A 16,190-nucleotide genomic window follows, 5' to 3' on the forward strand; every position below is an offset into this window, starting at 1 on the left:
CATGACTCAGAGAGTACCCCTTGGCCTTCCATTGGAGATTTGCCTTGGGTTCCTCATTATTCATCACTCTGGAAGGGGGGATTGTGCAGTTACTAAGCTATTTGGGTGTGTTTATAGTTCTGCCATTTCAACAAGGGCATCATGGGATGTTAGTGGGATTCTGTGAACAAAGTCTGTGTTCCTGCAGTCTGGCAGTTACAATATCTCTTTGAAGCTGGGAGCTGGTGGCTTACACCTGTAATCCTAGCTACTCAGGGAGCTGAGAGCTGAGAAATGCTGTTCAAAGTGAGACTGGGCAGGAAAGTGTGAGATGTTTATATCCAATTCACCAGCAAAAGGCCTGAAGTGGCTACAGCACCATTTTTGAGCATAAAAGCTAAGGGGCAAGTCCCAGGCCTTGAATTCAAGCTTTATATTCACACACACACACACACACACACACACACACACACACACACACGCACAAACACACTTTTTAAAAAAGGACATAAGAAAAGAAACTTCAGTAATTCAAGAGGCTCAGGTAGGTGTGCCTACATGTACATACATGCAAATCTGTCTATGTATCGAATCCATCCATCCATCCATCCATCCATCCATCCATCCAGACATACTTATTTTTGACTGTATTGGGATAGAACCCAGGGCCTTATGCATGCCAGGCAAGGACTATACCACTGAGCTACAAGGTCTATAGGTTAATACCATATCTGCACAGAATCACAGAATCATATCCCAGGACTTAGGGGAACAAGCACCTGGGATGTCCACAATAACGATTGACGGGATTCAGGTAGCTGCCTAATTAAAAGGAATACAGGGTCACTTAAGGAAACTGGAGCATTGTAGGGTGAAGTAAAGCAGCTTTCACAGGAGCCCACGAGCTGTGATTAGAGCCGTGTAATGTGTTCTACAAAAGGAAGGCGGGGAGAGGACAGGGGCCACAGGGCTGTCTTTGGTTTAGAACATTAGCCTGATTTTCAGAAGAAAGGCAGAAGTTGTAAGGAGGATGCTTGCTTCGTGTGGGTGTTGTTCTGATCTCTGCACACGGGGCTCCTGCAGCAGCTTTTGCTATGCAGTCACTGAAGAGGGTATTGTGTGACTTGTATGGGCTGAGCCCAAGTTACTGGAGGAACCCGTGTGTGTGTGTGTGTGTGTGTGTGTGTGTGTGTGTAACCTTGGGATATAACTGTGGCGATCCAGCCTCTGAGAACTGCTTCATGAAAAAAAATTGATCATCCATTCAAAAAGTCAGTTGTCTGTTGGCATTGTAAATAATTTGATAGGCTTAACAGCCTCTTGCCAGGTCACCATTGTTAAAATGTAGACTTTCTAGACTTTTGGAGGCAGACAGGGACTACTGAGGTTGGAACTCAGGGCTTTTTTGTGCTTGCTAAGCAGGCACCCTACCACTTGAAACATGCCTCTAGTCCTTTTTGCTGTTTTTTTTTTCTTCCAAATAGCTACTCCTTCCCCCCCTGCCCCAGACTGTAGTCCTATTTATGAATCCAGTGTAGGTGGAATGACAGATACCTGACACTATTTTTGTTTTTGTTTTGTTATTAGTAGAATCTCAAGAACTTTTTGTCCAGGCTGTCCTGAACACCATGATATTTTTCATCTTAGTTTCCCAACTAACTTGGGTTATAGGTATAAGCCCCTGTACTTGATGACTCTTTTTCCCTCAGTGCTGGAGTTTGAACTCAAGACTTCATGCTTGTGAGGCGGGCACTGTACTAGTGAGTCCTCTAATTATATTGTGATAGTGTTACCTTTTTTTTTTTTTAAATCAAGGCATATGCCTTGATTTAAAATAGAGTACCAGTCCTCTATTTAACACTTTTTGATGTAGATGAGATGGCAGTAGATGGATGTAGATGATGTATGCTGACATGTAAATCTTTTTATTGGTTGAGATGAGGTCTCATAAATTCAGGTTAGCCTTGAACAGCAGCCCTGATTTCAGTCTCAGCCTTTGGAGTAGCTAGGATTACAGACACGAGCCACTGTGCCTGCTTTGACTTAGATAATTTTAATACCAGAAAGACATTCAGAGTGATTATCAGAATGGGCAAAGTTGTTTTTGTGAGGATCCAGGAAAACAGTTGCTGTTCCTCCATTAAAGCAAATAAAGCTCTATTCTGTACCAATCTGTTTGGCTACAGATGCCATCAGTGGAACGGACATTGGAGCTTGTGTTCCATTCTTTGAATTAATTCCATTTCTTAATTGGCATGGCAGGATATAAGCATCTTGCCCATCTTTGTAAATTCTTTGCTATATTGCAGCCTTTAGTTTTAATGTTTCCAGCCTGCAGAACTGTTTTGCGTCTGCATGGGCTTTTTAGATAGTGCATGCATAGAGATGCCTTCTATGCATGTTAGTAAAAAATAATTTTTTTTGGTTGGTTGTGGGGCTTGAACTTAGATCTGGGTGCTGTCCCTGAGGTTTTGTGCTCTAGGTTAGTGCTTGGGCCCATTGAGCCACAGCTACACTCCTCCCCCCCCCCTTTTTAAGGTGCTTAATTGGAGGTAGGACCCTCATACATTCCAATCTGGGCTGGCTTCAAACTGTGATTCTCAAATCTCAGCCTTCTGGTAGGATTACAAGGAATAACTTGCACATTCACGTTGCCCTTAGGTTGGTTTGAATTCCTGCCCTCAGAAGTCACATGTATAATAGGAATTCCTTTAGTCCCCCTGACTCCCTTTCAGTATTGGATGTGTTAGTTCAGACTGCCATCTGAGTGTACACGTACAATGTAAACACCTTCTCATTGACACATGCAGATAAAGAGCTTAGCCTGAATTGTGTCTGTTTATACTTGACACAGACAATTCTACTCTAACCAACTCTGGAGAATTGGTAGTGTTTGTTATCATAACATTGTCTCCCATCCCCCTCCTCTCTGATTTTTTTTTTTTTTTTTGGTTAGTTGTAGGATAAACCCAATCAGCCTTTCCCCTGAGTCTTGGCTTGGTTCTACCGTACTTTGAAGGTCTCCTTTAGTCTCTGCCACCACGGGAGGATCATATGGTTCTCTGGTGCCATTTTCTTTTACCTTGCATGGTTCCCAAAGCTTCTTTAGGCTGCTCCAGGGTTTTCTGGCTAAGAGCGGAGTCAGACAAATCCCTGTCTATAGGTTGTACCTCCCTCCTACTGTACCCTAGGTGGGTGAGGAGGGTGGAAACAGGGAAGGGAGCCAAAGAGTTCTTTCCTAGCAGTGGGTCTCACAAGGTTGTCCCTGGTCCTGGAGGGACATCCTGGATCAGCAGGCTGAGTTTCACCTGGGTGCTTCTCTGAAGCACGTTTTTGGGTGGCTTTGTGATTCAGTGAGCTTTTAGCAAGGCCCCAATGCATGGTGGGGATTTTGAATGCTGTCCTGCTGGGTAAAGGTGGTTTCTTGAACCTCTTCCCTGTCTTAGGCTGCTCTGTCACCTCAGTTCTGTGGCTCTTCTTACCTCTTGTCTCTGAGAGAGTCAGGTCAGCTCCAGCTATCTCTAAGAGGAGCCTAGAAGCCCAGTCTCTGTGGTAAACACAAGTTTAGAAGAAGAGAAATGGGAAGGTCCTGCCAATTGTCAGGTCCATCTTCCAGGGTCACCACCTGTGTAAAGTCTTCCTGACCTTCTTAGATCTAGTCATGAGCCCCAACTGTGGGCCATCTCATGGTAACTAGTTTGCCACTGGCTGGAGAGGAGGTTGCTTCTGCCACAGGTTAATCCTCTCCTAACCCTTTAAATCATTTTGACTTTCACAGAATGATAGCATCTAGAGAGGGTTTTGTTGTATTAAGTTATCTGTTCCAATGAATTCATTTCTAAGACAAGTAATGGACTGTTATCATGAGCCACTGGCTGAGACCAAATAGATTTCATACACATACTCAAAGGCTTTGTTAAGTTGGCTTTTACCTTCAGAACCAGAAATGATGATGGGTGGATTTGGCTAATGTATTTTTCTTTCATTATTTGCCTGTAGACCTGTAATAAGAGCATTCTAAATTTTCAATGTTTTTTTATTGCCTGCCATAAGCTAGGACTCTCCCATATTTTTGAAGAAGGCTTGATCAAAATAAAAAAAAAGCATTTTAATGAAATAGCATGATATTTGCTAAGGGAATCGCTGAAGGATAATGAAGGATTTTGCTATTCACCACATCTCTTTGTTGGTATTATTTAATGGAGAGACTGTTTTTACAAGTAGAGGGGCTTTTAAAAATTTTTATTTTTATTTTTTAAAATAATGTGTGTTGATCAATAATACTGCCTGATGTCTAGCTTTTGGCAGTTTGGGTCCCACTTACCTACCTGGCCTCTCCTGCAGAGTAAGTGGGGAACATCCCTTCTTGCCCTTGAGAAAGATGAAATCCTTTGCCCTGAGCCATCTATTTTTCTTTTTCTAGGACCTAAAGATTCTAGGTCTTGCAGAATATATAATAAGCATACTGCATTTCTTGTATGCATTTAGGTCCATTACTCTGTGTGTGTGTGTGTGTGTGTGTGTGTGTGTGTGTGTGTGTGCTCAGTGACTCTTGCAGTTGTAAAAAGGCTTTGTTTAAAATGGTGTCATTGGGGGGAGTGAGTTCTGCCCCAGGTACCAGGCTGCCTGACCCTCCCCAGCCTTCCAGCATGCAACATCCATTGGCCTCCATTGCTGTGGCTTAGAAAACTGTAGCATGGTCATTCTCTCTCCCTCCACCCCCAACTTCAGCCCTTCTCCCTACTTTCTGCATATCATTAACACGAACTTTTCCTTCTCTTCATAAGCCATTGTGGATCTCACTTTCTTCAAGTGGATCCTGGCGGTATGGGTTGCTTTGCTAAAGGAGGAATGAAGTCTTTGTAGCTATCAATGGGTGGTAGCAAAAGGCGTGTCTCCTGCTCTGTGCCCAGTATTTACTCTCTCAATGCATGCATTCTTTCCTAGCACAAACAGAATGTAGCCTGCTGCATTCTCCTTCCTGTTTGTGGCTGGTGCCTTTTGAACACTGTGCTATCATTCATGGTCCAGCTTGCATTCCTTTCTTTCTTTTTCTTCCTTTCTTTCTTTCCCCCCCTTTTCTGTTTCTATGACAAAACACCCCAAAGACCAACTGTGTCATTCACAGAATCCCAAACGGCTGGTTGCTGGGTCCTGCCTTTTACTTTGTAGCTTGGGTTTGTCCTGTCTTCGGAATCAATGGATAGTTTCTTCCAACTTTCCTCCCTTTTGTTCCATGAATGGGGAGGAAGTGTGAAGTGGGGAGATGGTTCTTTCCTTGGAAGGAGCGGCCAGGCCACCTCCGCCTGCAGAGGTCTTTGCTGGCGTGGACAGGGGCCAGATGGCGCAGAGAGAAGCAGATTCTTCGCTGCCGTCTGCGTCTGGCGCAGTGTGGAAGGCCGGCCTACTTCCGTTCTGTGCCTCTGTGCTTTTCCGCTGGGTCCTGAATTTCTGTGATTTATTGGAAATGATGGCAAATAAAATTGGAGCCTTGTCCTTTATGATTGAACATGTGTTGAATACAATAATGGATCTGAGTTCAGATATTCCTGGATAAACAAATAAATATGCTCAACCTACAGTGGTATCGAAAGAATGAGAGTTTTTAAATGGGGCACTGGAAGAAGGAAATAGTATTTCTTGTCCCGCAGAAAAGACTGGGAGCCATTAGTTCTGCGGGACTTGCAGTTACTAACCTGAAATGGAAAGATCGGTGAGGCAAAGGAAGGGGAGAGTTTGGTGTGGTGCTTGGGAACTGTAGAAGCTAAGGCGTTTGGGCACAGCCCTGAGGTGGTGACATTGGAGGTCAAACCTGCAGAGGGAGAGAGAAGAAGGAAGGGTGAAGAGGGAAGGAGCTTGGTGTGGAGATAGAGACCGTTCAGTGAATTAAAGAAGGAGAATGTGGTTAGATTAGGTAGAAGTAGGAGGAGATAGGCTCGTCTTGAGTCAGGGGAGGTTGGGTATAGAGAGGAATGGCTGCAGACCAGCCTGGAGATCAGAGCCACAGTGGTGGAGAAACTGACCGGGTGAGTTCACTCCTGCCACACTTGTTCTATGATGCCATCCCTTTGCCCCGAGGACATAACTGTGAGCAGAATAGAAAGGACTTGTGCATCTTCCTGGAGCTGCCATGGTGGGACTGGCAGAGTGAGAAGGAAAGATGTGAGCAGGGTTCTCCAGACATAGAGCGCCAAGGTATTGCTGGATGATTGGCTTGCTATGCATGGACAGAGAGCATCAGGGATGCCTTGGGTTTTTGACATGATCAGATTAAAGAAGAGCATCCCTGAGTACAAGGCAGGGAGTCTTGGAAGGTGCTGTGTGGGGTGGGAGGAAGTAGAGTGGCTCATTCTCTATCTCCATGAGGTGTGGAGGAGGCAGAGGGGTACATTCGGGTGAGCACAGGTCAGGGCATGTGAGAATACCAGGGCATCACCTGTCTGGACGAGGTTCCCAGTTCCCATGTTCTCCCTGACCTACAGATGTTTGATTCCTGACGAATGGCAGCCATCTGCTTTGAGTCTCTGCCGTTCAGGTCGTGCTGTCTGTCCTCCAGTGTAGACGTGATGGCTTGGCGGTGTTCTTCAAGTTGGATGTGGATGTGGATGGGAATGGTTGAACCGTGACTCTATGTGGGGATTGAGAGTGTGTGGGGGGGTGCTGGGCTGGCCTGGGTTACAGCCTCGCCTTTTTGCCTCTGTCCCCATGATAGCTCCCTCCCCTTCCATTTGCATCTGGCCTCTGCCACAGTTGGGAAGTGAATTGGCCGGCATCTGGCTTGGTGCCATAGGTAACCAGACCATCAGCCAGGTAGGCGGCCTGCAGCTGGCACCTCATTGGTCTACGGAGGAAAACCAAGTCTCCTTCCCTAAACGTAGACGTGTGCCCGTCACTGGGCCAGGCTGTGGGCTGGAAAGTGGTTTGAAGACCTTCCTTTCTTTGCACTGAACCATGTCCCGCCTCTGCCTTCTTTGTCCCCCTCAGTCTGTGGACCGGGCATCGACATCCGCAATGACTACCAGCAGCTGAGGCGCCTGGAGAACTGCACGGTGATCGAGGGCTACCTCCACATCCTGCTCATCTCCAAGGCCGAGGACTACCGCAGCTACCGCTTCCCCAAGCTCACCGTGATCACCGAGTACCTGCTGCTGTTCCGCGTGGCCGGCCTCGAGAGCCTCGGAGACCTCTTCCCCAACCTCACGGTCATCCGTGGCTGGAAACTCTTCTACAACTACGCCCTGGTCATCTTCGAGATGACCAATCTCAAGGACATCGGGCTGTACAACCTGAGGAACATAACTCGGGGGGCGATCAGGATCGAGAAGAACGCCGACCTCTGTTACCTGTCCACGGTGGACTGGTCCTTGATCCTGGATGCCGTGTCCAATAACTACATCGTGGGGAACAAGTCCCCGAAGGAGTGTGGGGACCTGTGTCCAGGGACCATGGAGGAGAAGCCTGTGTGCGAGAAGACCACCATCAACAACGAGTACAACTACCGCTGCTGGACCACGAATCACTGCCAGAAAAGTAAGACCATCAGGGCTGCTGCTTTCTTCTCCCTGCTTCCCCCTTCCTCCTCCTCCTCCTCCCCCTCCTCCTCCCCCTCCTCCTCCTCCTCCTCCTCCTCCTCATCCTTCTCCTCCCCATCTTCCTCTCCCTCCTCCTTTGATTACATGGGTCTGGGGAGCCAAGGTGAGGCCCTGTGACGTTGGGGAACGTGGTGTACCTGCCTGTGGAAAGGCCCTTAATAGGGGGGTGTTGGTTGGCTTTCTTCTGCCCTTGAGAGCCTCAGGAATGCAGGATGGTGACCGGAATGGAGGCCATCATGCTGGCATCATGGTTTTGAATTCCTGATGAGAAAGAGGAACCTGGCAGGGGGTGGAGGTGGGTTGGCTGCTTATCCTTTGTATGGTGAGGGTTTTTTTGTTGTTGTTGTTGGTTTGTTTTTTTTGGCGTGGCAAGACTTTGCTAGCATGAATTTGGTTAAATAAAGAAAAAATAAAGAGCTTACTCATGTCCTTTGTAAGTGGCTCTTGGTCTTAAGCATCCACTGGAGTGCTGCAGCATTCTGGCTTATGACAGAACTTCTAGTTGAGGCAGGCAGTCTCTGTGTTCAAGATGTGCCTGTAGGGAGCTCTGTAGGAGGATGCATTTTCATTTAATTAATTAATTATTGTGCTGGTCTTGGGGCTTGAACTTAGGGCCTGGGCACTGCCTTGGCTTTTTGTTTGGTTTGTTTGTTTAAGACTGACACTCTGCCACTTGAGGCACAGTTCCATTTCTGGCTTTTTGGTAGTTAATTGGATCAAAGAGTCTCAGAGGCTTTACTGCCTGGGGCTGGCTTTGAATTGTGATCCTTAGAGCTCAGTGTCCTGAGTAGCTGGGATTACAGATGTGAGTTACCAACGTGGGGCACCTTTGTCTGAATGTGTTCAGCAGTGTTTAGATATAGTGGCCCAAAAGGTTCCTCTCACTGGTTTTCCTCAGTGTGTTAGCTATAGTAATTATTATTTAGTGGTTGGCATGGTTAAAGACCCATGTACACCAGCTCATCACAAAAAGTTTAGTCCTCAATTGGTAAGCATGCTGAAATAGTACAGTGTATAAAATAAAGAAAGGCCAGACTCCACAGATAGCTGTTGTTTGAGCCAGAACCCAGCTGGACAAGACGTATGTCCTCTGTCCTATCATATACCTTCATGCTTTGTGTATTTGATCAGTGTGCACCATGCACACACACGCACACGTGTGACTGATTAGTGAGGTCACCAAAGTGCCGAGAACACCATCAGGCCTTTGTAAGGACCAGTTGGTCCGTGTTGGAAGAAGATCCTTTTGTGATTGATTAAAAACTGTAGGCTATCTTTGTCTTCATTTGTAGTTGGCTAAAATCACAAAATATATTTGAAAAGTGACCTTGATATTTAAAAATTTTATCTTAAAACTAAGAGCAGTTACCAAGGGTCTGGGTGCAGGGTAGGAGAGAGAGGTGGTAGATGTAGAGACGATTGTCCCAGGTGACATTGGATGGGCAGATTTCTCTGGGTGGTCAGTGGGTATGTTCCTAGAACAGTTACATTATTCTTTCCTGTTTGATCAAATGCAAGAATGCAAGTGTTTAGGAAATGCATACATTCTGCACGAATGGGCAGTCTCATTAGATAGGCACCTGGTATTGATCCACAAGATGCTTTGGTCACACTAGGGCTTGTTGTTTGTTTCTGTCCTCTGCTTTCTGAGGAAGCCTGGGGTGGGGTTGAGACTTGAATTTTGGGTCCAAAGCTAAGAGCATTGAATAGAGTCGAGCAACTAATTTAGATTGCCTGGACATCACGTTTCTCTTTTTAATCTGTGGAATAGAATTGATCCTTCCTTTCTCACAGTGATGTTGGAATATTGAAAGGAGAAAGAGAAAAGGCCCATGAAGAAGTAGTGGGGGGTTTTAAAACAGCCCTAGTGCTAGTGCGGCTGTTGGCTGGAGGTGGGCCTTCCCAACGCCACGCCTTGCAGCCTTGTCAAGGACCAGCTGGCCCAGTCCTGCCGTGTGTTTCATGATTTCACAATGAAGCAATTGTTTAAGATTGATAAAGAGAACCCATTCAGGGAAATTGTCCTCTCTTTATCTTGTCAGGAAAACTCAGGCACTGGCACAAATTTTTAGAAGTTTCTACTTGACTTGGAATGTGTTCCTTTTGCGTGGCTTCCCTTTAGACCTGTGCTGATGTGGCAGCCACAAACCACTTTATCTACCTGAGTACTTGATCCCGGGCCATCCAAGTGAGACCTGCTTTAAATGTAAAATATACACTGAATTCATCGGAAGGAGAAGGAGAGAAATTCAGCAAAAGAGCTCATGAATAATCTTGTATGAATTGTGTGTTGAAAAATACTAGACTAGGGAAAATTGTGTTACGAAATTGTTCACCTGCTCATTTTTCCTCTGGATGCAGCTAACAGAACATTTGAAATTACAAATGATTTGCATGTGTATCTGTTGGTGAACACCACTGTAGAGGTTCCCTTTGAATGGAGTTTCTCCCCTCGCTCTCTGTCTGGCCCACTGGCCTCAGCAGTGCTGTTAAATCCTTTCCTCTCCAGCCAGAACCCTTGGTTATCATCCAGGGAGTCCAGACAAAATGTCCACCTTGACTTCTCCTTAAGTGGTAGATGGCCCTTTGAAGAATTCCATTCAGTTCTTCTGCTGGCCGGTTGTAAAAGCAGAGAGACTGGAAGGAAATGTCAAGTACAAGTGTGAAGTTGTTGATTGAGAAACACTCATTGTTTAGTGCTGATGTATGGCTATTGTTGACCCGCTACACGTCTCTAGATCGTGACTCTTGGCAATCAGCAGTGGGGTAGACAGCCTGTTAAAAAAGCGGCCACTCTGTGGCTTGGTCTTTACGCTCTGGCGTTTATGTTTGCTTCTGACCTGAGATTTCTTGAAGGCCCTAGTTGTTCCTCAAGAGCAAGAGGCTCTAGAAACTCTCGTTGGTAGTCTCTAATCTTAGACCATTTGGGGTGTGGCAACAAAACACCAGTAAATAGAGTGGCTTAGAAATAACAGATTTGTGTGTTGTGGTTCTGGAGGCAGAAAGTCAAAGATCAAGGTGTTGATTCCAGGTCTGGTGAGAGCCAGCTAGTGGCTCATTGTAAGATCCCACTTCCTGACATAAACATTGCATTCACATCAGGCTCAGAGTTCTATTTTCTTGGTTCCCATTGCATGTATTGGTCCTTCAGGGCTGTAGCATTCTCTTCTAGCTTCCAGGAACCATCTTAGGCCCGGACAAGAGCTCTTGACTGCATCCATCCAGAGCAGCTGAGCACCTGGAGGTCTTCCTCACATCTGTCCTGTTGTGTTTTTGATATTCCCTCAAGAGGGCGGGCTAGGAAGCACTTGTCGCCCTGGCTCTCATGTCAAAAATGTGGGTGTTTTTGGGGGATGTGTTTGCTTTTTGTTGCCTCAGTCTGCTTTCCTCTGCCCTACCTTTTGCCCATGCTGTGACAGATTCTATCTGATCTGTGCATTTGGCACAAGGGACCCTCAGGGGTGAGCTCTCCTCCCCGCTGCCCTGTTTTGGGTCTTGACAGGATAAGCTCCTTGGTAAGCCACCATCTCCCCATGACACAGGACCACATACTATGGTCCATGCCCTCCCTCCTGTTTCCGGTCCTTGACCCCATCTCTCTGAGTGCCAACCTTGCCTTTTCCACCGGAAGACCTCAGGACAAGGTGGCCTTTGGTGGGCTTGTTCTCCATCATTGGGTGGGCTGCTTTGAATTTTTTTTTTTTTTTTGCAATACTGTTTGAATTGGAGAATCCATCGATGTCTGATTGTCTCTTCAGACTCAAAGATGGTGCCAGCTTTGTGAGGAGTTCTTTGTCTGATGGCTGCTCCCCCTACCTCTCCTCCCCAGCATTGTGCAATGGCAGTTCCCAGCAGGCCCAAGGATGAGGATTTTGAAATCCTTTTCTGACGTTTCCTCTGTCCTTGTCAGCATCATCGCTATCAAGACACGTTGTCTCCCCGACCAGCCCTAGCTCTTAGTTGGTAGAGTGGACCCACGAAGGATGGAAACACTTCTTTCCCACTCTTGTCAGGCTGATTCCAGGCTGAAGATGGAGAAAGTAGCAAAGCCATGTGGAAGGTTGAAGCTTGACCCTGTGAAGCGATGAATTCATTACTTTGGTTTTACTGAAGTCCAGTCATGTGCTGGGAGGGGTAGGGGCGGGTATCTGTGGTTTTCTTCCTCTGCAGTGCATTAAGTGTTGCTCTGCATAGATGCTGCCTGTTATAAAATTCCAGGTTATGGGAAATGCTTCCTAAGCCAAACAAGAGCTAACACTTAAGACCTTAACTGCTAAATCCTGTCTCTCAGTACTTTTTAGTTCATGAGGGTAAGCAACTCCTGGTCTGCTCAGGTTGTCTGGATTGGGCAAAGTTCTCATCTTTACTAGAAAACCCATGAAGGTATGAGCTGGCTATGTTGGAACCTTTGTTGAGAACGTGCCCCCTCTCCCTCCCAGTTAACGATAGAGAAACCATTCCACTGTCATCTCAGCACCTGTGAGGGGAGCAGGCACAACATAGAGGTAGATTCTATGGATTGGGGTTCATGAATTCTTACTGGTCAAATCGTCTCTCCCAGGGGCAATACTGACTTGTGAAATAGCATTTTCTCCCTTGTCTCCTTCTCTCTCTCTCTCATACGTTGGTGCATCTGGCCTGTCAGATCAAGCCTTTGAAAGCATTGGCACATCAGCTGCTGGTTTCTGTGCTGTGAGAGGCCATTGTGTGATGTGTGGTATTTCAACTTATCAGTTTTTTCCCCCTACTTGGTCTCCATGCAAAGATCTTGGAGTATGTCTGTTAAATGCTGACTGGGTGATCTTCCTTTTAGGCTTCTCCAGGCTCTAGACCTCCTAGATTGCTAAAATAGAACATGATATGAACCAACATTTTTAGGTGGGACCTTGAAAGAGGCAAGTGGACCCCGGAGGCTCTGACTTCATGTTGTCTTAGGAACGTGTGTGTTTCCCTGGAATGCCTCTGATCTGGTCAGCTGTTCTCAGTGTGGGGGTGATCTTTATTTAGAAGGGGGTCATGTGCCTCTGGGCCTCATCGCTATGCCTTTTATAGTCAGGCATGGCGATCACATTGTGTCCTCCCTGGTTGTCGACCCCTGGGTATCTTGATCATGAAGCAGTTTGTGTCCAGGATTATTTGGGGGCAGCTCTTGCACCATCCTGTCTCTTAGAGGAGGTGTCTTTTTAACTTTGGATAATCGTCATCTAATTAAGATGTCCTGAGTCTACTTCAAAAGTTAGTTTTGAGGGCTGGGAGTTTGGCCTAGTGATTAGTGTTTGCCTAGCATGCACGAAGACCCAGGTTCGATTCCTCGGTACCACATACATAGAAAAAAGCCGGAAGTGGTGCTGAGGCTCAAGTGGTAGAGCTCTAGCCTTGAGAAAGTCCAAGGCCAGTGCTCAGGCCCTGAGCTCAAGCCCAGGATTGGCAAAAAAACAAAAACAAAAGTTAGTTTTGAAAATAGCATCTTAGAGGGGCCGGGAGTTTAGCCTAGTGGTAGAGTGCTTGCCTAGCATGCGTGAAGACCCAGGTTTGATTCTTCAGTCCCACATACATAGGGAAAAAAAGAGCCAGAAGTGATGCTGTGGCTCAAGTGGCTCTGACTTTGAGAAAGTCCAAGGACAGTGCTCAGGCCCTGAGCTGAAGCCCAGGACTGGCGAAAAAAAAAATAGCATCTTAGAAACTAAATCACTCTCAGTCTTTCCCTCTTAATGATCCTCCATTCCAATTTGAGGTGTTTGGAAAAACAATCCCACAGTGCTTTTAGATCTCCCAAGTTAAGTTCCGATTTCTTCCGGCTCCTAAGAAGTCTCTTCTGTTGCATGAATGTTTCTTCTCGTGTGCATGCTAGTATGTGACATTCTCAACTACATTGTATTGATGGACCCGTGGGCCCATCCCTGCCTGGATTGTATGGTCCAAATTGAGTGCCACGGCGTGGTTCCAAAGTGAATTTTGTCTAGTGGAGTAGCCGGAAGCTGTCCAGTGGAGACATGCCTCCTTCCCGCATATGGTATAAGTTAGGGGCTTAGGTGGCAGAAGGTAGGGTCCCCAAACAGGGTCCTAAATTAGGTTTCCTCTTGACCTGGAGTCAGTGTGGCTGGTCTCGCCTTCTGTCTGGGACACAGTGATGATTACTGACCTGGCTGCCTAGCACGTTTTTGGTAAATGGTGGCGGCTGTTTACTTTTTTTTTTTTTTTTTTTGTAGTGAAGAGCTGACTTCTGAGAGCATCTAAAATTCTGAGTGTTGAAGCTGGATTGACTTGTGTCTTCAGATGATTTCTTCTGTTGCTTTCTCTACATTGTGAAAAAAAAAATCACTGGGCCTCATGTGTGGTTCTTACTAATTTAACCCCAGTGATTTTAATTTCTGGTGTCTGTCTAGACAAGCCATGTCTCCTCCAGACAGTCAGCAGTATGCACATGTCCATATCACCATGTCAGTAGGATCTTCATAGTTACATGTAAACTATTTGGTTATCAAGCTCTATGAATTTATTCTGTCTACAAGCTTGGTATTTGGGAGAATTTATGAAATAGCAGATTGTTGTCGGATGCTGACATTAAATGTGATCTTTGTAAAGTGTGTGTGTGTGTGTGTGTGTGTGTGCGTGTGTATATGTGTTTAAGAATTAAAGTTGTTAGAGAGTAGGCACAGTTTTTGGTAAAGACAAGAAGGAGGTACACTTCTGTTTGTGACAGTGTGGGTCTCACATGGGGAAGGTAGCCATCTGTTGTAGACTGGAGCTTGTGCCTACTTGCTTTTTTTGTGTGACAGGACTGGCTCTGTGTGTGCACGTGTTCGTGGGTGTTTGTGTACATGCACGTGCTCGAGCATGTTGTGTTTGTGAGTGTGCCCACGAGCATGCGTGCACATGCATACACACTGCTGCATCTCCCACCCAGCCTCCTCTCTTGTCGTTTGGTTTCATTTTCCTCGTCACCACCATTACAGGAAATAAACACAGGCTCTCTGTGTCCTCCCTTAGATCTTCCTTCCGTTCCAGGGGATCAGGTGGGTGGGAAAATGTCATGTGGGAATGCCAGGCCCTCTTCCGGAAGCTAGGCTTCTGTTTCAACTCATTCCTGAACAGAAGTCTTTTTTTTTTTTTTTTTTTCTTTGCCTTGGTCACAAACAAGCACCCAGCCCTCTCTCCTTCCTGCCACTCTTTCATGGAATCCACGTGGGATGGGAACAGAGGCATTGTGTAGATCCCTTAGCTGCTCTGAGTAGAACTCCATCCCCTTCACAGCTGCCTTTGGCTTTTGCGAGTTCTCATGAAGGCATCGGATATGCTGGTAGCATTGTAGTCCTCCTTTATTTGAAGTGGGGTGGGGGTTACATTCTAGGACCTTCTAGTAGATGCCCGAAACCACAGACGGCTAGGTGTATATACCTTGTGGTGAAGTCCGGTTTCTAAAGTAGGCACTATTTGTGATGTGAAATAATAGCTCATAATGAAGAACAACAGTCACAGTCTGTTGTAATAAAATTGCCATAGTTATTCCTCATGCACTTTGAGGGCCAATATTAAGTAAGTCAGTGCAAATCTCTGCTTTGCACTTAGGGCCATTGAACAAATTGGGTATCAAACAAGCACTGTGATTCGTAGGTAGCCGATCTGACTATCTTGATGACTTCTGAGCACACAGTGAGGATGCCTTGTGCAGAGGGACAACTTACAGTCCAGACAGGACCGAGGGGAGCGTCTCAGGCTTTCATCACAGAACACAGAGCAGGAACTTAAAGCGTAGGAATTGTTTGTTTCTGGAATTTTCCATTTAATGTGCTCGACCACAGTGGACTGTGGGTAGCTAAAACAGTAGATAATGAGGTCAGAGAGGTAAGAGAACTATTGTAGTTGCCTGAGTCCATGCAGGCAGGCAGGCAGGCAGGCAGAAGCTGTGGCTGGTTTGGGTGCTCAGTTGTCGGAGTCACTGGAATGGTGGGCGTGCACATACACAACACACACGTACACACACACACACACACACACACACACCACAATAAAATAAGAAAAGTAAAGATTGATTTTTGTGGCCAGCTCCCAGTGTTTGAATTAAGTTCTCCCCTATGTTCAGTAGAGATAAATAAAAATTACTCAGATATTTAGTTTTTTTTTTTTAAAACTAGTGTTATTCCTGGAGTGATTATCTAAATTGATTATATATAATATATATACTTACACACACACACTCTAGTACAGATTTCACTCTCCTAGTTCTGTGCATACATAGCATGTCTTTATTTGTATTTCTCTTTCTCATTCCCTTCTCAATCTCCTTGTGCGACTTTTATTGGGGTTCATGGTTCTGACTTCACAGTGCATAGAATATACTTCCATCTCAGTCATCCTCCTGTCACCTTTTTCTTTCACTGTACCACTCATGTGACCTGTCCTTTTCTCCCAACCCTTTCCTCTTCCCTGGCTATATTTTTTGTGAGCACCGTGTGGGTCCAGGATTGATGATCATACCTCCTTATGAGTGGAATTCCAGGAACGTACGATGAATATTTTTTTTTAGCATGACAAATATTTGTCATAACATAAATCCTCCTGAGGAGAATCATTGGATGCCAAAGGTGGCTGATACGGGAAAGGGTAACAGGTAGGATT

At 45.9% G+C, this 16,190-nt stretch overlaps 1 protein-coding gene across 1 annotated transcript in view; it reads left to right on the forward strand.

The window, feature by feature from the left end:
• The window catches only part of Igf1r (insulin like growth factor 1 receptor), a 202,465-nt gene that overhangs the window by 24,189 nt on the left and 162,086 nt on the right, over positions 1-16,190 (forward strand). The window contains exon 2 of the mRNA XM_090321505.1: positions 6,964-7,509. Coding sequence (XP_090177631.1) covers positions 6,964-7,509 — 546 coding nt within the window. The remainder of the gene's footprint in view (positions 1-6,963; positions 7,510-16,190) is intronic.

The sequence above is a fragment of the Megascapheus bottae genome, chromosome 30 (genome assembly GCF_031878675.1).
Source record: "Megascapheus bottae isolate mThoBot1 chromosome 30, mThoBot2.hap1, whole genome shotgun sequence".
Classification (NCBI taxonomy): Eukaryota; Metazoa; Chordata; class Mammalia; order Rodentia; family Geomyidae; genus Megascapheus; species Megascapheus bottae.